The sequence below is a fragment of the Perna viridis genome, chromosome 8 (assembly GCF_037379345.1).
Source record: "Perna viridis isolate PV_CMFRI_1.1 ecotype Kerala chromosome 8, ASM3737934v1, whole genome shotgun sequence".
In the NCBI taxonomy this organism is placed as follows: Eukaryota; Metazoa; Mollusca; class Bivalvia; order Mytilida; family Mytilidae; genus Perna; species Perna viridis.
Window position 1 is genome coordinate 8,033,139 of NC_142452.1, and position 25,690 is coordinate 8,058,828.

The following is a 25,690-nucleotide window of genomic DNA, read 5'->3' on the forward strand; positions in this document are numbered from 1 at the left end:
AGGTATTGTTTGACACACACCCTGTGTCACCGCGAAATTAACCTCCAAATGAAGGATACCCCATTGTTATCTATGTCTATCAGAGGCACAGATCTGTCAAGTGTACTGAGTGACCTTAGATGGATCGAGGTACGTTAATGTGCATGTTATTGTATTTATTTGCTGATATTGTTACCCGTCACGATAATAAATAAAGATAAGTAGCCATTCAAAATCGTAGTTTTCACTGTCGTAAGCGGAAAGGCCAAGCCCAATGATATCATTTAGAATTTTAATTTGACTATCTCTGCATAGACTTGCTATATCCTTTTCTCTCCCACAAAAGGAGACTCAAATTATACAAACATAATTAGATTTTAAATGGACTTTTTCATACAATTTTAAGAATCAAACCATTAGAAATATAGAAATCTTCCCAAATATGGAAATAATTTTAACAGAAAGACATAATTAACAGCTATAAACAGTGTGTATATAAATGAGATCATTTGTTGTTTTCTTGATGAAAAAACAAAGCACAATGAATGAAATAGTAATAAACTCAGTAATGGGAATATCTAACTCCCAAAAAAACAAATATTACTTCACCTGAATGTGTCAAGGCTCTATCTATGTTCATAAATGGAATTAATAATTTATTGAAATTGAGATATTAATACATTTCCTTTTTTCTTGTAATTCTGCATTATTGTTCAATAAGGAACAATACAAATGAAGGAAATCAGATTGATCAAAATAATTTTTATGGCAACAAACAAGGAAGAGGCCTCTATTGTCGTGATTTTGGACTTAAATGAATAATTACGGAAGATTATAATTAACACTGTAGTTATATAATATCAATCGTCAACCCATACCAACACTTACGGCCACTTTTAATTTAAAGTGTTGTCTCTCTAACAAGAGAATAAAAGATTAACTCCGGAAAAAATCTTTGTCCAGTACTCAATTTACAATTCAAATAAAAAGTCCCTTTATATTCGTCTACTTGTTATGGAGTTAAGGTGATTTTATTTTGTATGGTGTGATTTTTGTTTCAGTATCATTTCATCAACTTTCTCATTAATAGGTCTCCTAATACTTGAATTACCAAGTCATTATTTTAATTGACTGAAGCATTTGATCTTGTCAAACTTATTTATACATGTGATATTCTTGGTAATGACCAGGAAATATTTGAATTGGTTGGTCAAAATATAAAATCTTATTCTTGTCTCCTTGCAACATAAAGAAAAACTGACATATGGTTTGAGTTCATGACAAACCAAAGTAACTGTTTACTTAATCATTGAGGAGGATGTTCCTGGAGCCACATTCTCACAAGGATAAGAAGTATATGGCAGAAACCACTGAAATTAATTACCTACTCCCAAACAATTGATGGCTTTTCAATAAACTCATTTAGCCTCTTACAATGCAATAATCAGTAATTGTGCTTTTGAATTTTTTTTTTTTAAATCTTTAAGCTTGCAGAGATTTAAATTCTCATAAGTTAAGCTTTGGTTCAAATGAAGAAAGGGAGTGATTCTTCATGTGAGCCATGGGACTTATGGTATTACACTGGAATCAGTAGATACACAGAAAATGATGGGTATGATGAAACCACTGAAAACTGGGTGTGTTTTATGTACTGGTAACCATGCATGAAACAGAGCTTTTTTTCAACCAGGAGATCATGCAATATAGTAAGACTGCTTCCTATACACAAGAAAGACTAAATGAACACTACTGACCACTGGCTAACATACAACCTAATACCATGCCAAAATGTTTAAAGAAAGGTGACTTAAAGCCATGCACCTTTAAAGACATACTTGAGAGCTCCCTACTAGGAGCTTGATCACTTCTCATAGTCTGTAATGATGTGGGAAAATTCTTATCCCATCAGAAATAAATCTTAATCTTCTAAAAAACTTGTTATATCACAAAAACAAGTGGGAATCCTCATTTATATAAACATTCTTTTGACTTTGGTGTTTCTCTCTGACTGTGTAACAGAGCTCTAACAAATGAGTTTGAGTTTGTATAGAAGAAGAGGATACGACAGAGCACCAGACTTGTATATCAAACATTTTCTCAAGTTAATTGTATCATTTTGGATCGAATGAATGTGAATTCTAACAACTACACAAGAATCTGAAAAATGTCATAAAGAGAAGAATAAATCCTCAACCAAACAGAACAATTACAAGTTTTTTTAGTAAATAACACTTAAAATAACCACAATCAACAAGCTCTGTACCGGTACTTTCATTGAGAAATATTACTGCAAATATTAATGTAGAAAAATCTTTTGTTTCTATACATTACTTCCTTTGTTTTCCGACATGAAACAGGAACAATAAGAGAAAAAAACGAGACACATTCAGTTTTTTGTCTTAAGTATTATTACATATCTTACATATTCATTGCGATTAACAAAGGGGCAATTACCATAAAAGTTTTAAATCAAAAGAATTTTTTGACAGAAATTATGAATTATATCCTTATACTACTTTCTGGAGTATCAACTGTTGTTATATTTTACTTTGTTTTCACTGAAATGACTCAGAAGAACTTTTTGATCCCTGATCTGACACTATACATGTACAGATTGACAAGGGTCCTTTTTCCAACTGCAATAATTCATAATGCCTAAATATTGAAAAGAATGAAATTTTGATGTTTTAATCTTCAAAAATATTTGTCATGTTGAATTTGAAAAACCTTGAGTATCCAAACTATAAGACAAATTTCAACTGGCCTTAAAAATTTATTGTAAGTGAAACTTTAATAAAGTCTTACCATTTCTGTGTTCTGTGCCATTAACTGTATAAGGATCCTGAAATAGAAAAGTACTTAGTAAAAACCACCATCAAAATACTGTGGCTCTACTGGACTGTGATCAGGACATGGATTGTATTTGTTCATTTGAGGACATTTCCAATTTTTAAGCACTTTTTCTATGTCTAAGACAAAACAAAATTCTATATACTCTTTATAATTCCAATGTAGCATAGTTCTTCCTCATGTTAGGAGCACTGTGCTATATGCAAGCCTAGGACTTGTAGCATGTTTTTCTCCCATGTTAGGAGCACTGTGCTATATGCAAGTCTAGGACTTGTAGCATGATTTTCTCCCATGTTAGGAGCACTGTGCTATATGCAAGCCTAGGACTTGTAGCATGGTTTTCTCCCATGTTAGGAGCACTGTGCTATATGCAAGCCTAGGACTTGTAGCATGGTTTTCTCCCATGTTAAAGAGTACTGTGCTATATGCAACCCTAGGACATGTAGCACGGTTCTTCCTCATGTTAGAAGCACTGTGCTATAGTGATAAGTAAATTCAAAGTGAAATGTGCTTTATCAGTGATAATTATTCTTATCTAAATGTATTTAATTAAGCAACAGAATCTTTGGTTTAATAAGGTTTAATTTCATCAATCCACTCTAACAGTATGTATGTCATTGTAAGATTAGTGATTATCAAGTGATTAACATAATTTTATTCACAGACGATGGAAGTAAAATCTGGTATCAACATACATGTCATGTATAAATTTTAAGATGGAAAACAATATCAAGGAATTACATATTTTTTTTTTATCTAAGTGGTCTTTTCCTGAACAAAATTCTACTTTTATGGTTTTTGTCGCCATGGAACAGATTTATCAAAGTGAACACAATAAATACTTTTATCCTTTTAAGTAAATGAGCAAAATAATTGCAATTGGATGGAAAATTAATCCTGATTTTTTTCAATTTATTGTGATGCTGTCCTTATAGGCATTTAATAGAAAAAAGTCAAGCCCATATTTACGACGCATAAAAACCAAAGAGATTCCCCTATGCCATTAAAAAGACAATAAACTCCTGAATGTTTTGAGTAAAACTAGTCCATTTTGAAACCATTTGTGACCACTTAAGAACAATATACAACTTAATATAAATTGCTTTTGGATAAAGATTGGCAATTTTTGAAAGTGAGTTGAATTAAGACATCACAATATTAGCTAATTCTCTCCATTATAACATTCAATATTTTATCTTTTGTATAAGTGACAGGAAGTTTAGAAGTCGAAAAGCATTTTCAAGTTTACAAAAACAGGAAACGGAGTCATTCTAAAGTATTTTAAACTTTTTCTCCCAAAACAATTAAATATATTAGGATGATTTTTTACGAGATAACGATCTGAAGCTTGTTGAATGCCAGCCACCATTGTATTTAACATTAGACAGCAATGTAATATAATTGTTACTAATGCCCCTGTGCATGACTGGGGAATTAATGTCAAACTTCTATCTGTCAGGAGATATTGGTATCAATTTGATTTGATTTAGCATGTCCATATCAGTCATGTGAGGGCACTTCCATAGAATGCAGGAATGTGAAGGCATTTCCATGGAATGCAGGAATGTGAAGGCATTTCCATGGAATAAAGGAATGTATGGAGTGCAGGAATATGAGAGCATTTCAATAGAATGCAGGAATCTGAGAGCATTTCCATGGAGTGCAGGAATATGAGAGCATTTCCACTGATTGCAGAAAATTGTGAGAGCATTTCCATGGAGTGCAGGATTGCGAGAACATTTTCATTGAATGCAGGAATGTGAGAACATTTCCATTGAATGCAGGAATGTAACAGCATTTCAATGGAGTGCAAGAATGTGAAGGCATTTCCACTGAATGCAGGAATGTGAGAGCATTTCCATTGACTTTTACAAAAAATATCAGCACTTCTTTTAAATTACAGCTCATAGGACAGCTATGAAATAAAGTTATTACCATATTTTATTAAAAGAATCTTTTGAAGAAAACTATAACTATTTCAATCAGTCAGTAAAACAAGAAAATGTGGAAATCATTGGGTATCATCTTAAATGAAGAGAAAAGTACATTGTATCAAGAAAAGATATCTGTCAATGCATTGCACTTTTACAAAATATATCATCTTTCATTCTGCTAATTAACTGCCATTTGTTTATGGGAAATTAAATGTTGTAAGCCAGGCATTGAACTAAAGATTTGCACCAATTTTCAATGCACCAGAACTCAACAATAGAAAAATACAATTATCGCAGCAGAGAGGTAAATAATTAAACATTTACATCTTTCAAAGCCCCTATTCTCCAACTCATTATCTTTGCCTATATCTATCTAAACAAACGTCTATTTAAATGATAACAACATCACAGTACAATTTTCCTTGTTTTGCTTGCATGCTTCCACAAAGTCTTAGGAAAATATATCTGACAGCATTCAGCCTGTTTGAAGTTGTGTTCCTCTTGATTTTTCAAGTATAGAGATGAAACAAGAGAGTATATAAACACTGAGTCTTTCTGCTATCTTATTTTGGTGATTTGTTATGCTTTATTGTTCTGAATGGACAAATCTTACAACAATAGGCATTTTTTGTACTCCTCAGATGAAAAGCCTCCATTCTCTATAGTATTATTGTTATGATCCCACTGGGATTTGTTTTTCTTCTTTGCTTTTTAAGAATGAGAACATTTCTGCTTGAAACAATAACACTATATTGTGTTTATTATCATGATAATTGTTAAGCTTTATCTGGAGAGCATTTGAAGCTGATAAAAGGAGCCCCCTTCTCTTGAACTTTTAACATTAAACATCTTAACCTGATAGGAAAGGTTGAAGCAGTTTTTTTATATTGTTTCTGATTCGTGCATTTGAAATAATAGTAAATATTAATGTTATAATATTATACCCCCTCAAAAAATCTACTTTAAAAGTAAGTTAAAATTATTTTTTCTGCAAGGCATTTCAGCAAATCATACATCAATAAAAGCCTGGAACTGCCTGTTTAAAAAACTATGGATAATAAAAGCCTGGAACCCCCTGTTTAAAAACTATGGATAATAAAAACCTGGAACCCCTGCTTTAAAAACTATGGATAATAAAAGCCTGGAACCCCCCTGTTTTAAAAACAAAGGATAATAAAAGCCTGGAACCCCTGCTTTAAAAACTATGGATAATAGCCTGGAACCCCCTACTTTAAAAATTCTGGTTTCTGATTAAACTGGACAACAACATATGAAATAATTTTTTTTCATGAACAAATGTGACCACATTATTTTTGGATCAATAGTAAAACAGCTTACCTGCTTCTGTTTATTGATGGTTTCCTTCAGATTCTGAAGTTGAGCAATCATTTCACTGAGTCTTTTCTCCTTGTCATTAAGGCTGTCTCCTCCACTGAGCAGCACTTTCAAACTTTCTTCAACCTTTTGGTCATGTTGTGAGTTATTGTTTTCTACGTCACAATCAGCCATTTCTGTCCGTGAAGTTAGACGTCGTAAGACACTGTCCATAGATTTACGATGCAATCCTGAGGAGGACTTTGTTGTAATGGGAACACCGTTGGACAACTGTGATGTCTCTTTTTCTGATTCAGAGTCTGAGTCACGTTTGACGCTTTGTAGAATTCTCTGTTTTTTACTCCTTGGTTTTCCGTCAGAGCAAGAGTCAGATTCACTGTCTGATTTTGTTACAATTTGGAATCTAGATTCTATGTCGTCGTCGCTATCAACACTGCAGTCACTGTTCAGGCTGTTGTTGATTGGTTCATTTATAATGTTGTCCTGAGACAGTTTGGTTGGGGTATTTTTTCTCTTTGATGACATGCTCCTGAAATTAGAAAAAATAACATTTTGAAACAATTTTATCTGATGAACCTTGAAAGCCGGATTGCTCTTTTCTTATTTAAATAATATGTGAACAAAAGTTTGAAATATCAGTTTTTCAATGTTGGAAAAATATGCCAAAATTGCATGCTACAAATTTCTTTTTAAAAAATCAAACCTGGAAATTCATGTTGACAAAGCAAAAAAAAAGCTATAAACTAAAATTAAATACATAAATTTTCATTTAAAACACTTTTTTAATTCTTATAAAAAAAATTCATCTTCCACTTTGTCAACCGTCAGTGCTTTTCAACACAGCATCAAGCAATTCTTTTATCTGTAACATCACAAAAGTGTGAGAAACTTGCAAATTTTCTTCTACAACAAAATGCAGCGATTGTTAACAGAAATATCTGCAAAACTTGATAACCTGACCTCCAATACAACAACTAACTTATCATTTTTGTTTCTTGAAATAAGTCTGTCATTTTAAAGCTTGAAGTGCAAGGGAACACAAGAAAAATACACTTCTGAAGGCTGTGTCAGGGCATCTAGGCCCCATACACATCATCTTGGCCAACCCAAATGCCCTCTGCACCAGAATCTAGCTATTTTTTTTAATAGTTTTTTTCAATTACATCGTTGAAAGAAATTTCAATATAATTTGAATGTTACGAGTGCATATTAAATGTAGTATTTTTGGAAGTTACATATTTCACACAAGTTCTTTTAGTAAAAATATGTCCCCCATAATAAGTGATGTAATGTGTTAAAACTTTTTTGTACCAAAGAGTGAATTATGAAAATTAAAAGCAATCAGAAATAAATGAATTTAAAATTGATCAGAAATATTTTTCTAACTTGTCAATTTTTTCCACTTCACTGAACTATTAAATTACTTCTACACAAAGAATATTTCTAATAATGCATTCAAAGTATTGTAAATTTTAAATGAAGAAAATTATTGAATAATCCTTTAATAAGCTTTGTTAATCTCAAATTAAATCTTTGAAAATAAGCAAAATAATAATAATAATGGTAAAAATAAATTTAATAAAAACTTTACCTTCTAGTATTATAGATAGACACTCCGGTGGAACAATGTATTAAACTATATTCTCAGCCAAAGTAGGAAGTGACTTGAACAAAAGGAAGGGTAACAGTACACTACCCTGTCTGATTCCTACACATTTATATTGCTTCCTATTAATTTTGGACTGAAAGCCTTGGGCAATACCAGAACATAAGGATCACTAATCTGTCATAATGTTTAACAGTAACCTCTACCCTGTACAGATAATAACAAGGTGCCGAGAGTTTTGTCAAAAATCTATTTACAAGATATCAATAATCAGTTTTTGATGGATGGGGTTGAAAAGTCTTGGGAAAATATTTTGTTAAAAAACAATTAAAAAATAAACAAATCTGTGAAAATTGTCAAGTGTCATTACAAGGCATATATGGATCACTAACAAGTTTTTGTCTAATTATATAAGAAAGCCTTGTCTTTTCTGTTGTTAATTTTGATTATTTTTTTCATTATACTTTTCACCAGTTTTAAGGGACTTTGGATTCTGTAAAAATTAAATATATACAATCATATGTAGAAATAAATATGTAGTTTTTGGGATTCTAATCAGTTGGATGATAAATTTCTAGTTAACAACTACTTTATCAATAAAAGTGTGAAATAACTGTTAGAATATGTTTAAAAATGGAAGTATACACATAAAGTTAAGTCTTTAAATCATATTACACAGAATAAAAAAATATATCATGTTATGTAGAGTCATGTTTTGAACTGGTGTATTACCTTTTACTATGACAATATTTATTTGACCTGAAGTGATAATTTAACAGTAAAGGAAATCATTACCACAATAATCATCAGATTATATCTGTTGGGTAGATGTAATTTTATGATAGATTGACAACTATGACAACAAATCATGATGACAACTGCTTCATAGGTAATGGACAAATAAAACTTTTGTCATGTTGTATCATGCAAGTAATGTAAGAATATAAAATAAACAAAATTTCTCTAAAAAATCACAGTTTAAAGCATATAAATTTAGTCTGTTCCTTCTAAACTGATATAAAGAAAGTATAGGAACTCATCATTATATAGTCAGATTAATTGTGTCAGACAAAGTCTAGGAAACCATAAGTATAGAGTATACTTCATAAAATAATGGGCAATGATTCTGGTATTAAGATATGTATACAAAGTTTATTCATACTACCTGTTATGGTAAATGTTAAATGGTATTTTCAAAATAAAAAGAAGATTAGAAGATAAGAGACTCAAAATCACATACTGACATTATTTCATAATAAAACTAGAGGCTCAAAACAGCATACAAAATATCAAAATGGCAAAGGACAATATTTTGCCACATAACTGAACACCTGTCCTTTAATAAGATTTCTTAATTTCTAAAAATTGAAGAAAAATATCCAGGTCATCAGGTCAAATAAAACAAAGGTGAAATGTTTATCATTAGATATTTGTCCTCAGGGTTCTTCAGTAACCTCCCCTAATCCAACCTGAAGAAGTTACAGTCAAACATTACTTAATCAAGTTCTTTAGTCTTTTGTTATAAGAGGTATACACTAAAATGTAGCTTGGACGTTTAAACTGGTAAAGTCTAATGAATATTCAGTACATGGTACTAATAAAACTTGTTATAAAATTCCAAAAAAAAAAAAAATATCCCAATGAACAACAACAACCAGGAAAATATTTTTTGCAGATTTCATTTTTTCACAACCTTTGAATGTGTTGATTGCGCCATTTTCAATTGTTTTTCTTTTCATTGCATTCTTCCCATGAAATTGAAGAAGTCATCTGGGGCACAGGAGAATAACAAATGACTTTAGCAAGACATTGGCTTAAATGACTTCAACTTTGATTAAAATACCATGCCTAAATATTTAAACAGATGAAAGATGTTAATGTCTTCTATTGGTTTGTATTGTTCTAAACCAGGTGGTTATTTTATTCTAATGAGATAAGCAGTATTATCAGAATTCTGAAAATAAACAAAATTTTTACCACACATGAAATAAATTTGGAAACTACTTTGGTCATTATGAAACTATTGAGTAAGAGATCTAATGAGAGACCACCAGAGAGTTTATAATTATCTAATTTGAACTCTTCACTCTTTTACAAATAACCCAAGTCCAGTGTTTTATTCAGGAACACTGAAGGAGCATAATATTTACATTGTCATAAAAGTTTCAAATTGACTGACTGAAATCTTTCTTTTTCTAGTCTGTTTCCATATTACAAGTAGACTATAGCATGAAGGGTTTTACACTTGATCTCTATCCAGTACAGAAATACAATGCATATAAAAACTTAAATGTACTCTGAAACTGAAACAATAGGGTATTCAATTCTCTTCTATGAACAGGTGTGAAGAAAACAAAGGACAGAACACCCATGGAAAAACATTTTATCTCCTGATTTCTTAATGGGTTGTAGGGGTGTTATGGGTCAGATTTCATATCAATTTTCAGCTTTCAAACAACAGGAGTAAACATAAAATCAAAAGGATACAGGAATGTAACAATCCATTGTTGTCCACATTCACAAAAAACGCTTTTGTTACATTTTTCATATCTGATTTTTACCCTTCAACAAACCCAATCAATGTGCGAAACGAGGGAGAAAATTAGCAATTATTCTTTCAAAGTGCAAAATCTACTGGTCCTGTCTTCATCAGAATAGAAACAATCACTTGTTAATAACAATGGTTTAAGAAGAAAAATGTCCAATTAGAGAAAATAAGTGCCACATGGTTGATCAAACATATAACTAAGGCCCTGTATCTCCTAGGCTTACATCTGATGACAAACAAATGGAAGAATAGAAGTATCATAGGCACTACTGCAATCTTAATTTGAAAAATTCATTTTTAAAGCTGATGATGGCATGAAGACTTTTGAAATGGAGTTACATGCTTGACCTATGTAGGAGTTAATTTGAATCCTTTGTGTTTTTAGTATTGCTGATGACCTGATGATAACAGCCAATAGCATTAAGTTAGACAGTAAAACCAACAGCAAATAAATAGATCTAATTGTACAACTTCTTCTTAACCAATTTTATTGTGATGTATGCTGTTTTTTTGTTAAATAACAGAGAATTATGTTATTTTGTATTTATCTCATTGCCTCCTCAGTCTGATGTGCTTTATCATTTAATGGTCTCTACTTCTGTTAATTACCAATATTTATCAGTACATGGTAATAAAAGCATTAATTATCTTTACATAAAATAGAAAATAACATATACAAAATTGAAGCCTTTTTGCCTACTTAAGTACATTAGATATATAAATAGCCTAAAAAAGAAAGTAGACATTCTTACAGATGACAACTTGAGGGCAGAAAATCATCAGTAAATTAATCTTTTGTAACAATACATGTATCCAGTACAGGTATCTGCCTCCCCCACTTCTATTATTGTGGTAGTCATTTGTCAACAGGTGTGATGAGAAACACCAGGTAGTAATCAACATCAAAGGAACAGGTACGACAGGTACCCCCTACAGGTAACGACTGTGATGATGACCTCTCGTTAAACTGTCACAATATAGAGCTCATATATTACACCCTCCCACCAACAAACAAATGGCTTACGCGTTAAATTTGTCGAAAATCAACAAACAATTAAAAATGAAATTGCTAGAAGCCTACAAGTTCAAAGTTTGCTCACTTCCTGCGTACCATGGCAGTGCAAACAGTCCAAACAATGGCTTAAATCAGGGTTGTATTTGAACAGCGATAAAAGTAAAATCAGTGAAATGTCGTTGAAAGTTTTGTCTTAAGCCCCAAAGCAGACATTGAACCTCTTTAAAATAAAAACAAGCCTATATTAAACTTTAAATTTCAATTATTTTCTGTCTAGTATAGAAGTCATTGTCTTTTGAAATGCTCACGCCTCAATCCTTCAAATTCCAAAAAAATTTTTTTTTATAGAAACATGATATGTTTGCTTGAAAGTTTTACCTCTTTTAGTGTTATTAACAAACAATAAGATTATACATTAAATATTTGCAAAGATGATATTAGAAAAAGTCAGAGATACTTAACACAAGGAAGAAAATTTATAAAAAGACTTACCATCTGCAATGAAAAAAGATGAGCATCTTCAGGCATTTTTGCCTCGTCAAGGAACATCTTCAATTTTAACAATAAAATTTTCCCAAAATTTAAAATTGATAAAAACAAGTACAATCCTTTGTTTCTGAGCACCTGATGTTGTCGTTAAAAAGTTGTAATCCTTTGTTTTTGAAACACCATACTTCTTCAGAGACGTTGTAATGAAATGATGTTTGCTTAACCTGAGGAAGTTGCCTACACTGACCCTAGCATTAAAACATTCACCTATTGTTTTGTAAAACAAAGGAAATACAAGGGGCAACGATTTTGTTATCAGTAACTAGTTTAATCGTATTCTGTCGAACATTTTGTCTTTTCTTTGATGGGACAGAGATAACATGACAATTACTATTGTCGTAAAAACTTAGACCCACTTTGAAGGGCCGTTTAACAAAGGCTTGTGTACCTCTCCCGCCTGAAGCAAGGTGAAATAACTCAATACACAGATAAAAAATTTAATCAGAAGAAAATCGTCATTTCAGTATCGCACCTTTGTATGGATGTCAACAAGAAGTATATGACACTTTTTCAGTTATAACATTCATTCTTATACCCAATTCTCTTCCAGTGCAACTCAATTGACAGAATTGAGAATTTATTTCTTTACAACTGTATTTTCATAAAACAATAGAATTGCTATATCATTTAAATAGGAATCATATTATTTTATGATACAGCAAAGTTTAAAGTACATGGGACTTGTACATATTTTATCTACTGACTATTTAAAGGGACACAACCCACTCAAATATTTTAGGGTGGTTCTAAGGAGGTCTTTGATGTATAATTAATAAAAGAGGTACAAAGTATTGATACAAAGAAGTCTTTTGATCTTGCTAAGAACTACAACATAAAATAAGAGAAATTTAAGCAAAGTTTACCATGTAAGTTCAATGCTAAAGAAACCAGAATTATGAAAAGAGTAGCAATTTAATGCTGTGATTGTTGTAATTTAATGTTTCCAAGCTTCCAATCTTTATCTCTTGATTGCAATCAACAAAGCCCCAAGTGAACTAACAAACTTAGTCAATACAAAGAAGATTATAAATTTCAATTCTTCTGAACTTTTTTCCTTCCAATAATTCCATAACTCTGCACTAAAATCTCCCACTCAAACTGTATCATTATCCAGAAAATGCCAACATTAGCCATGAAGATCAACAGAAACCATTTTAAATTTTCAATGATTTGTCTCTGAGAGCCTTTTTTGTTTGTAACTTATAATTAAAAGACATCTAAGCTGGCTATTTACTTCATTATTCAGTTGTAACAATTCTATAGTCAATTCTCATTACAACAGCTTTGTTGTGATGCCTTTACAATAGGCCCTGTCACCTGCAAGTCTTAATTGATTTTGGATTCTCCATCTTCCTGAAGTGTTTGTGGATATTGGCATTGCAATTGCCACAGAGAGCAGTATTTAAGGATATCATCAACTACAAACAATGACATAGAACAACCTTAGATTAGTGATAACCAGCTTAATCTAATTTTGTTAACAGTAAAAATGAAATATTGACCTGTCACAGAAAGGGGAGACAAATCTCTGATGCTGAATGCAAGTACATTATTAGAACAAAACATTCAACAATTGATTGGGATGTAGCGGAAAAAAAACATCAAATGGGAATTAAAAAACAGTTCCGTTTAAATTGCTGTACATAGATATATTAAAAAGGTGGTGTAAGTTATTACAGTAGTCTGTACCTTATGCTCAGAATTTGTAAATTATAAGATACTGATAAATACTAGTTATTTTACAAAGCAAATTCATGTAACTTCCTTGTATGATATAAATATTTACTATGCTCAGGGTTAACCCTAATTCTAACTGAAGCTGCAGTGTGGAAGCAGATTCTTTTAAAGTGTGATTTTTCCATGATCCAGTTCCTTTTAATGGTCTTCTGTTCAAATAAAGAGGTCCTACATAGAAGATACTTCAGAGGAACATATTCTAGAGTTTCTCATCTGGTTTTTCAGAATACAAAACACAGCATTGAAGAACCAGCATCAGCACTGAGTGAACTTTTTAGATTTTCCATATCATTAATAAAAAACCACAATGATAGAGTTTAGTGGTTTAGATATAAGGTGATGCAGCACTGTAGAGTACAACAATGATATGACCCCTTGATTATTCTAACTGTTTCTATAATGCTCAATTAGTCAACACTCCTGGGCATGTTGATAACAGTCACGATTTTACTTCCATTCATCCTTTTTTTAAACCTTCAAATTCCAAGTATTCTATTCTTCCCAGCACACATGCTTAGCACCTGTCAGAATTCGGTTTACAAGGCAGAATTTCTCTGATTTCAAAATCAGAGGGTTTCAGGTTGTGTAATGGACTTTGTTAACAGTGATAATTTGTAGGAAGGAGAGTCAGTCATATGTCAGAAATACAGTAAATAACATTCTATACCCAGCTGTGAACATTCAAAATACTGTACAGATAAATATGAATTATTGTTTCTCCATTAAAAAATAGGAAAAAATGAACCTCATCAGCAAGAAAAATTATATTGTATTTCATATCTGCCAAAAATTTATGATTCAATGCTTAGTTCTGCTTAATTTCAAATATGATGAATTCAGAAATTTTCTCTGCTAGAGTTCCGGCCATTCCAAAGGTATGCCTTTTCAGTTACCCTAAACAATTGCATGGACTGCTGACAAACAGTAGCTAATTGAGGATCTTACAAGCTAGAAAGCTTCTCTCTGCCAATTAAATGATATCTTATCTAACACCTAAAGATTATTCAAAATGCATAGTGAGGAAAAGTAGATATCCCACCTCCAGTCTTTTCAAATAATATTTTAATATTCAAAGTCTGCTGGAGTTATGAATATTTTGCAAAACTACTTCAAAAATCACATTTACAATGGGGAAAAAAATAAAAGAAACATTTATGATTTTATAAAAAGACAAGGAAAAAATGCTGTTGAAATTTCAGACAACTTTTTTTATGAAGATTTAGAAAAGTTATTATCAGCCAATGAAAATTTTTTATCTTTAAAATTTCCATCTGCAGCATTTCAGCACATTTATCTCTTATCATGGAAATCTGTGTGGAGTGACTTTTATATAATTGAACTGAAGAAGTCTTTTGCTGTGATTTTTTCTACTTAAACTAACTTTGATATACTTTAAAAAATTTTGATGACAAATTTTTATCTTTATGATTTTACTTTTGAACTCCAGATCTTAGATGTGGGAAAATATTTATAATTAAATAAAAAGTACAGATATCCCTGGATGTCAAGAACTTCAGTAAAACAACAAGCTATTGACAAGCATATAGAGTGACAGTATATACATGTACTACATTGTTATATTAATATAAGGACTTACCATTGTACATTTTTTATTCAGCCCTCTTGTTGTAATTATTTAATGTTAATGGATATTGTACCTCTTTGTGACCATATTTATATATCAATTAATTAGTATAACAGGTTTTAAACTACAAGTAAATTTTAAAATTTTAAAATTAAGAGGATTCAACTCTTCAACATACCAACAGTGCAGACTAAGTATATTTCTACAAGACTCCTTAGAAATAACTTGTTGATGAAGCTAATTGAGCTAAGCCTATACTAAATAGTGCTGAAAATCAGCTATTTAGCACCTCACAAGTAAGAAAAGTTGGTCCTTTAATCAATGAATTGGCGTAACTTCAGATTTCTTTCCACTTGTATCATAATAAAGTATAAAGAGAGAGAAAGATAATTTTTAGTTTACTCTATTCATAAAGTACTTAGATTTTATTCGTACTTTATTTCTCTGTGAAGAAGTCTATGGGTTTTGAAGTGATAACCGGGTAAGAGGGATCGTAATTAACGACATAAAGAAGAAAATAGTATAAGAACACATTAACATCCTCTAATAATGCAAAACAGTATATAACAACTTCATCACAAAGGCCATAATTACGGTGGTAATTTTTATTATAATCAAATTTTCAGAACAAAACAAGACAAAAAGGGTTAGCACATGTTTGTTATGGAGAATAAAGATTTTCTACAGCTTTCAACTTAGTCAGTAATTTCTTTGATATTTATATGCACCAAGTTCTATTTTGTATTAATTATTACATCATGTGAATCGCTATATGATGATGTCATAAATTATGTTCAATGAAAAGCAATGTACTCTAAATGTTCATCTCTATAATATAAAAGGTCCTTATTATACAAGAACATATATATAATGTAATAATACAGAACACACTCTTAAGAAAATCAGCACATGTACCGGTAGTGTAAATTGCTTCAATTATGTCCATTAGGTAAAATTTCTTAAATACATCTCTAAATAAAATTAAATTCTATTATTTTTAATTTATAAAGAAAATAAAATATAACGACACAAATTAAATATAATGCATGTGACACCAAATTAGATTTAATTGAAGAATGCTTTTGAGAAAAAAAAATATTTATAAAAAAATCCTTCCCAATCAGATTACCAACTGTTGCACTATAGTTATTTAAAGTTACAAAATGCTTGTTTTCCAATTGATATATCTTGAATAAAAAACCAATACAGATAAAATATTCTATATAAAAAGAATACAATCTTAATTTTTTTTAAAGTTCCTACCTGATGTTTCCATGGTAAATATCAAGCATTTTGTCCCTTAACTTAAACTTCGAAAAACTATAGAAATTTTGCTTCTCCCTCTGATATTAGCATAAAGACAAAAGTGTAGATGAGAATGTGTATTGTGTTTTAAGACAAAGCCCCCTCCCAAGATGTCAGCCAATCAGAGCCTTCGACAGGTTGAGTGATGGAGAAGACTGCTCTCAGCTTCTTTTGTTTACATACAGTTAAAAATCTGAAGAGGCCCCTTGAGGGGCAATTAAACTGATGTAATCAGTAACAACACAGACAAACATATCAGAAAAAAGATATCTTCGTATCTTGTATGTGTTCCTGTTATAACTCTACAAAAACAAAATAGAAATTATATTTCCTATAGTAAAATAGATTTAAAGAAGATTCAAATGACCCTTCTTACCCTTCTAGAAGTTTTACTTTGTCAAAAGAAACCACAAAGAAATTATAGAACCACTTAGAATTTTATGGGCTACAATTTTCTGCTAAATTCAATCATTAAGCATAGCAAGGCAGATGTAACAGGGTTAAATAGCTCAAAATGATTTATATAAGAGCAGCAGAACATTCTTCTTTAAAACAAGATGAGTAGGAAATAATGTTAGTGTATGGGAAAGTATTGTGTCTACTTCATATCTATAATTAGTTATGAAAATTTAATTTTATAAGTATAAAGTGACAAGTGTCATTGCTAACTATCACTTTACAATCTTAACTGCTTAAAACTTTTTTAATCTGTGAGAAAAAAAACAAACATAAAGTAACCAAAAATAGCAGTAAATCTAACGGTACAACTTTCCCTGAAGTGTTAACAGTATCAAAGTGAACATTTTTTTACAAGAAGTTTATGTACTACAAGTAAATATTACAACACCTATAACAACTAGAATACCCGCTAAATGAACAATCACGAAACACACCTCAGGGCATGGAACAAATCTATGATGTCAGAAGAAGATTGATTGTAGCTCCAAACTAATTATTTATTTGTCCTTTTTTTCCAACTATGATTACAGATCCATTCCTCTACACTGAATCAGGAACAAATATGACATGACTCCTCAATGATTTCATATACATCAATTATTGGTGATCAATTGGTGTCAAAACTTTACTGAATTGTATGAAAGTAGAAATATAAGAAATCGGGCAGGGGGGGATTGTTTCATGCTACCCTAAAAAACAATGCAATGTTTCAAGGAAAATATTTCTGTCATTGCCTTTGTCTTAGTTGTCTCCCTTTAATGGAGTTTGAGTATTCCTCATCAGAATAATTAACAATTACTGTACTGAAACATACACGTTTTATCTTGTTTTATAAAATACTTATATGTGGAGAGTACTGAGTGAATAAATAATGAAACAATATAAAATAAAATATAAAAAAGGGAGACAACTGGAAAAAAATTCCCATTCTAAGGTTTTCTTCCATTACTTGATCAGTGTTCTCCAAAACAGAACTGTAAAGCCTACACATCACAAAAAGTTACAAATAGATTGTAATCCTTTTTATACATCATCTCATAATCAGGCATTTGTGGCATTTCTACCTTTGCACTGAATCAATCACAGTGTACAATATTACTGATGTTTCGTTCCGAATATATTGTCAGTTCTCTACACTACACTAAGACATTAGATTTATGGGGAGGGTCCCCTAAAGTAAACTTGGGAAATCTTGAGCCCCTAAAGTAAATGAAGGCCAAGAAGAGTACTACAAGAGTACAAATACTGGAACATTATGTTTTGGGAAGAGAGGGAGGATTAGACTGTTTAAGCTGCTACATGTCATAAAATTAAACTACAAAGGAAAATATTAAAGCAGGCAAGCTAATGACTATAGAACTATAGAGAGGGTGCAACTCAACCCCTCATAATAATTAACACCATTCTAGAGTAGAAACAATATCATAACTGTTAATGAGTTACCATCAAAATTCTATAGCGAAAACAAAACTTTGATTATTAAAACCAGAATCATTCTATATTATCTCACAATTAAGAGAATATGTGAACTGGAAGTTATATTTCAACTTAATGATGAGAACAAAGAAAAGGGGGGTATAAATTGTAAGTAATGACAGATGGTGAGGATTAAACTAGAGAAAGAATGTATTCTGACCATCTTATTTTGATTGTAACTTTGTTTGTTTTCCGTTTTTCTTCCCACACCAGTATCCTATTTGTGCAACAAATGTTCATAAACTGCAAAAACTTGCAGCTTACTTTCAAAATAATGATATCAACTAACACCTCAATGAAAACCATGCTGCAAGTCTTATTTTGTTATTTTAAATAGATGCTGTGGCCCCTTCTGAAATGGTCTCATCACAGTTGCAGATAATGGTAGCTTGGACCCCCTTTTTCTGAAAAACCCTCTGTAAATACCCCCCCCACACACACACACACACTTCAAAATCTTTGCCCTTGCACTACAGGTATCCCAAGTCACGTTACCAGCAACTGTGCAAATAAACCATTTCAAAACTGCTCCATGTAAAATAAGACATGAGATCAACAGCATTGCCTTAAATGTTATAGGTTAATAGAAAACTTTAAATGTTTGTATTTATGACACAACAGAAAGTTCATTAGTGCAACACTCATACAGACTGTTTATCTATAAAGTGTCACTTAAACAAGTACATGTACTATTGACAATGCATGATAGGCTCCATGTCCACCCTTTATAACAATTGTTTTTCTAGGACTAATTAATTTGACCATGCTTACGATACTTGGATATCCATTGTCAAATTTCAGCAATTGAAAGCATATTAAGGTGCGCTTCTTATCCTTATATAGTCACTACAATAGTAATAGTAAAAAGTGGTGTAGAAGATAATGATAAAAATTTTATTCTCTATTATAATTTACAACTACATTTAAGTGAAATTTACAGATAGAAAATAGCTGTAAAAACATCATTTTTCAATAAATAATTACAACAAAATGTCTATATATAAATATATTTCTTCATAAAAAAAGGTTATAGTAAGAAAGCAATTTGAAGAAATGAATAACTTACTCCTTTATTTGTTTGTGCATTCCCATAGTAAAACTGGTCAGAACATGATGAGTAAGAAAATAATATCAAAAAGATAAGATGAAGTGTCCACTCAGGGGAAATTACTCTTGAAAGAATGCAACAATGTGATCTTATGTTATTAACAATGATATAAGTGGCATTTAAAATTAAAGCACTTAATTCTGAGTGAAGTGAAGTCATTTATCTACTTTAGTCTACAATTGTTTATATTTAAACCTAATGCTTAATCTTTTGTTTTTCTGAGAAGAGCTGTTTGGACAATTGCTGTTTGGGCGACTGAAAGATTATTGGCAAGTAGCAAACTGGAGGAAAGGGTGGCGCCCTCTCAAGACAACTGTTGAAGTGGTGAGATTAAATAATTGGTAAATGTTCACACTGTGATTGTGGTAGAATAGAAATGTCTATCGTCAGACTTTAATGATGTGGGCATGTCCAACATAATTCGATGCTAATTCTCAGTAATACAAACTTTGTCATATGGTGCATTAGCATGCTCTTGACTACAAAGATAGAGTAGATGTTAACATAATGATAGAATTTTAGTAGAATAGAAGTACAATGTATCATTTAATTGAGTATATCTTAAAACACACTTAGTGCTTTTAGCACCGTAATGATCCTGGTGCCATCTCATGTTGTTTCCCCAATTTGACAATCAGTGAGTCAAAAATTTACATACATCTAAAATGATTTGAGGATTAGAATTTACAAACATTAGTGAATTTACCAATAATACATAGAAACTATTCAATTTCATAATTGAATTAAAAGATCTGATTAGTGATTAAAAGTCATGCTTGTTAATTTAGTAATAAATTCCTTGGAAAATAGAAAAATTCAAAACTTCCTGTATGTTTTTGATTAAAATATTTGTCATGGTGATATTTAAGACTTTAAGCTCAAAATTTTGGTATTTTCATAAAGTTATACTTATTCTATGTTGTCTTTAAGTCTGGTCGAAGCTACGTCACTGGTAGATAAACTAATAACTAATCTATATAATGAGTGCATGTATAATTGAGAAGCATGCATCTTGACTTTCATTAAATCTTTCTTTTTTTTCCTTGTTAGTTTTTGAACAATATTATCAAAAATCATAATAAGACAGATCCATGTGTATCAGCTTATTTTATGGTTTTTATCTCAAAACTGCCTGAGTCATCAACATTCCTCAAGCACAGTGGCTTCAATGTATTCTCATAACATCTATTTGCAGTGGTCAAGCAAAATGACACCTTCCACTTTTTTAACTCCAAAACCAAATTTTCTCAACAAGAACAAAAATATAAAAATAACAAACAAAGACAAAAAATGATGAGATTATGCAAGTTTTTCTCAAGGTACAAAAATCAAATCAATTTCCCAGTGTTTAAAACAGATGTCTCATGTCTTCAGAAATCAGACAGTTGCAAGTTTATCTTTTGTATTACTCTAGTTTACACTGTCAAAAAAGTCACAGAGAAACAAATCTGTTCATTTGTCTAAATCTGAGTAAAAATAAATAAATTTGAGCTAGAAGAACAGAGAAACAAGTGTTCCATGGGAGAAAGTATTAAAATTCTTCAGGTTTTCACAGACAGTAAAATTTTAAAATTTTCTCAACAGTAAAATTCTATGTTTTCTTTATAATACTCTACCGCAAAGTGATGAAAATTTGAAACAAATATGAATTCCATTTATTATATTAAATTCTGACATACTTTGCTTTTTCTCTGACCACATTTAATGCTTAAGTTTATTAAACATCTTTCATTTACATCAACGATAGCTAAGCACAGGATTTCTACCCAGTAAAAAAGTATTTTAATGCATCTATTCATCAAGTTAAAGAAGGGCAATTTTTTTCTCAATTTCGTTTGAATTTTATGCTTTGTGATGATTTAAGGGTATTCAACAATTATCATTAACATTAGGAGAATAGCAACAATAAGTGAAGTAAAACAAGTTACATTAACCTTTAACCTTCCTCAATTTTTCTCCAACAATTTTATGTCTTCATGTAATTGTTGGTTAATAAAGGGTGAATTACAGTCACCAGATGTGATGCCAGTTTTTTGCACTTAACTTGAAATATTGCATTTTTTCATACCTTCAATGCATATAATAATGCAACCATTCCATAAATTTTGATATTGGATAGGAGAAATCTCCGCCATAAAATCTGATTGTGCATATTTCACCTGTTGAAGCTATTTACCCATTGCAGATAAGAGAACAAAAGTGCCATGAAAAATCAGACTTGTTTGATATTGAAAATTAGCCTAATTTCATCTAAATTTATCCTAACAGGTGACGTTATTCAAATATAATGTTCAGGATCAAATTTGCTCTCAAGTTAAGACTTAATATTTATCACAAAAGAAGTATAAGAAGGTCATCAAAAGAGTTGAGGTATTTTGTTAAAACGAGCTCCTGTCTTTGAAGTTCTGTGAAATAAACACAAGGTCTGAATCACTGACAATTTTTATAAACAACCTAACTGATTGCCGAGTAGATTGTTCTGTATCAAAAATCTTCTCTCATCTGTCCACAATGTCATTAGCTTAAAATGTTAGAGTTTCTGGGGCAATAGCATCATCCTGATCATCCTACAGTAGTGACAAGAAAAGTCATGCTAATTATATCTTTATCTAAACATTTTAGTTGAAAAATAAACTTTGCTAACAGAAATATTGACCTTTAAATCAAATACTAACTTTAATTCAGAAAAAAAACTATATTAAAGATGCTATCATTTCTGAAAAGCTGTGAAAATTTTGGATAACTTAACTTAGTGCAATACTTTCAATACAGTTAAGTATAATATTGATGTATGGCTTCAGACCTCTCTTGCAGTTTTCAGTGTTCATTCATTCCAGTTTGTTAACAACAATACTTTAATATAGATACCAAGGGAGGTGTTGGGGTGGGGATTTAAAGTTACAAGGGGTACAGGATGCCAAGCAAAGCATGGGGAAAATATTTTGAGTGCAATAATTGACTTACTATAATTATCTTTTGCTAAATAAATAACTGCCAAATAAGTACCTCTTTTCTTTTTAATCCTTTTTCAGTCTATTCTTAAGGAGGACAAATGTCCATGAGAGAGTAATCAAGGGAACCAAGATTCTAGTGGAAATCAAAAGAATGTAATCCAGGGACAAAGACCAGACATGGAAAACAGACAAACGTAACAAAGAACATAAAACAACCAAAACAATACATACAAAGCAACGAAAGTAAATGAGCAACTCGGACTCCACTAAAAATTGGGAGCATGGACCAGATGCACTGGTAGGGTAAGTGTCCTCTGCTTTTCTAAAAACACCTGCCAAGTTGCTCCTAAAAAGTCAAGTTGGGGACAAACGAGGAAAGGCAAACTATGACATACTAAACATATAAGTTCTCATGGTGCAGATGGATACACCATTCCCATGCCTTACTCTACCTGAGATGGTTAATGTAATGGGAAAAAAACCCACTTTGAGGCAAGAAGTAGTGAAATTTTACTCAAAGAAATAAGACAGACTTATCTTTTCTGCAGTTTTTTTCATCAATTAACTTTACTTTTACTTTTTTTCTAAATTTTTCACTTAACCATACTGTTTCAATATTCTATAGCATGCATTCTGACATTACCAACCTACAGCAGTATTAAATCTTTATTTACATCTGAAATTGACCTGGCAAAAAATGATGATGTCACAAATACCCAACAGTGATGATGTCAGCACCATTCCACATGGGGCTATATTGACATATGATTTTATCTTGTGAAATTGTCTAGAAGAAAGCAGCAATATGATTGAAAGACATGTTTTATGTTTCAACTAGGTTCACTGCTAATTTGAGTGATTTTTAACACATTTTGGGGTTCCTTGCCACTTAGCCAGTAATGTTGTCTTTAGCCTTTGCTCCAGTCATGTTTTTGACCTATTTTTTTACATCTACTAAAACAAGAAAAACAATTGTTGAAACAGTTGTAATGCTACTTTAACCTTTACAATTGACCCCTTTCATGTCATCTTGGCTGTACAAGAACTACTTTAATCACATCTCTGAAGACATTTCTTAGCCTAGGAAAAATAAACTTAGCGCTTAGGTCTATGAACATATAAAGCATATCAAAATTAGAATATCCTGGCTTATGAAACAATTATAGGATTCTGGAATAACTGTCATAAAGCAACCTTCTTGTTAAATCTTTTAAAAATCCTAGGTATCATTTAGAAACCATAAAGAGCAAACTGAAACCATGCACAAAAACATTTGTTTACAATGGAGCTTATCTATGATTCTAACAGTCAGAGAATGTTGCCGTATGTCAGATGTGACATTCTGGAATGACTACATCACTGACAATGATGATATGCTACATTTGTACTACCATATCATAGTATTACAGAATGACATTCCCATGAAAGTTTCCCATTGTTCAAAATTAGTCTGGCATTCCATATTGTCATTTTGTGGTATGCATTCATTTTAACCACAAAAAAGACAAAACTACTCATTATAATTTTGTATTTAACCATGAAATTGCTAAAAATTAAAGAAAAAAAATTTTGTAAGACTATGACATTTACCATTGTTTTTGAGTTATATGGGTGGGTCCTACTTGTCACTGTTAAATACAGGAGACTGTAAACATTGTGAACTAGGAAAATGTAAATGAAGCCAAATTGTAATTGTTAGCATTTTTTTATTAGGATGTTTAATACACCTAGCAATCAAGTAACTCAGGGAGAAATCAATGTTAATCCAGTGAAGACACAGCTGCCATTTATTAAAATGTTTTTTCAAAGTGTAAGAAAATATCCCATATCATATAAAATGCATGGTTAACTATGTATGAATATTATTATTGCAATGCTTTAAAATGGCAAAATGAGTTTGTAATCATAATGATAATAATATTACATTATGGAAAGTGTAACATACTCATTTTTATATCTACAAGTTAATATTTTAGTCTAAAAATCAAAATTTTGAGTTACAATAATTGACAATAGTTGAGTTAAATCTGGAACCCTCCACTCCAGAATCCTTTACCTCTCCACTAATGACAGAGACAATATCCATGGACTATTATCAACCTTCACAATGATTAAACATCCATCCATCTACAGTAGACATCAACATAAACTTACAAACACAAGATTCCTAATTAATTTGACATCAAAATTCACTCAGAACCCAGGCAATTAATAATCAGCATGTAGATGAGGGCTGATAAGGTGGGTGATAACCCATATTCTGTCTGTTGTATTGTCATGGTACAGTGAGAAACAATGGAAGTACCTTGTCTTTGACATGGCTACTATTCATATCACACGCACTGAGTTAGAACCAATGTCAGAATGTAGTAAGAGAGCTGACAGATGCAGTCATATTGCTGTTCTACAATATACAGAAAACATTGAAACCAATGTCAAAATGTTGTAAGAGAGCTAACAGAAGTAGTCCTATTGTAGTTCTACAATATACTGAAAACATTGAAACCAATGTCAGAATGTTGTAAGAGAGCTAACAGAAGTAGTCCTATTGTAGTTCTACAATATACAGAAAACATTGAAACCAATGTCAAAATGTTGTAAGAGAGCTAACAGAAGTAGTCCTATTGTAGTTCTACAATATACTGAAAACATTGAAACCAATGTCAGAATGTTGTAAAAGAGCTGACTGAAGTAGTCCTATTGTAGTTCTACAATATACTGAAAACATTGAAACCAATGTCAGAATGTGATTATAAGGATAAAGGGCAACCTCTGAGAAGCACAATAATATCAGTGTGTGGTATATGGGCAAGTCTAGAGAACTGGTTCCTGCCTGCAAAGCTGAATGGATTCAATAAAAAAAAAAAACATTGCAACTAAAAGACCAAAAATCTAGACCAGGTTTCACATCTAAAGTTGATATTTTACTGAAAATTTAAAAGCTTCTTATACCACAGTCAAAATGACGCCAACTTTAGTTTCAAGTCAATACATCTGTTCAACTTATACAGTACAGACTACTGCAAACAGAGGTGACTAAAATCTTAGTAATCCTTAGACACATGTAGTAACAACCTCCCAAACAAGATTAGCTACAGATCAACTGAGATCATGACCAAGAGGTGTTGATAGCTGGAAAGATGGTGATAAAACTTCACACAATAATGATGTTTATTTGTATTTCTTTCACTGAAGGATTATTATCTGATTACAACTAGATTGTCAGAATTCTCAGGAGTGTTACGTCCAT

General features: G+C 31.3%; 2 protein-coding genes across 10 annotated transcripts in view; one reads left to right on the top strand and one right to left on the bottom strand.

The window, feature by feature from the left end:
* The window catches only part of LOC148609162 (uncharacterized), a 461,126-nt gene that overhangs the window by 263,394 nt on the left and 172,042 nt on the right, over positions 1-25,690 (top strand). The window lies entirely within an intron of this gene.
* LOC148609169 (uncharacterized) overlaps positions 1-25,690 on the bottom strand; it is a 67,177-nt gene that overhangs the window by 11,466 nt on the left and 30,021 nt on the right. For 6 of the 9 annotated variants that reach the window (XM_088595755.1, XM_088595756.1, XM_088595758.1 and 3 more), the window contains 2 exons: positions 6,102-6,627; positions 2,785-2,821 (listed from right to left, as the gene is read on the bottom strand). In XM_088595755.1, coding sequence (XP_088451881.1) covers positions 2,785-2,821; positions 6,102-6,623 — 559 coding nt within the window. In that variant the 5' untranslated portion in view covers positions 6,624-6,627. Of the gene's footprint in view, positions 1-2,784; positions 2,822-6,101; positions 6,628-11,759; positions 11,961-16,401; positions 16,538-19,444; positions 19,486-25,690 lie in introns of those variants that run through there. The other 3 variants (XM_088595752.1, XM_088595750.1, XM_088595751.1) reach the window with 3 other exon arrangements.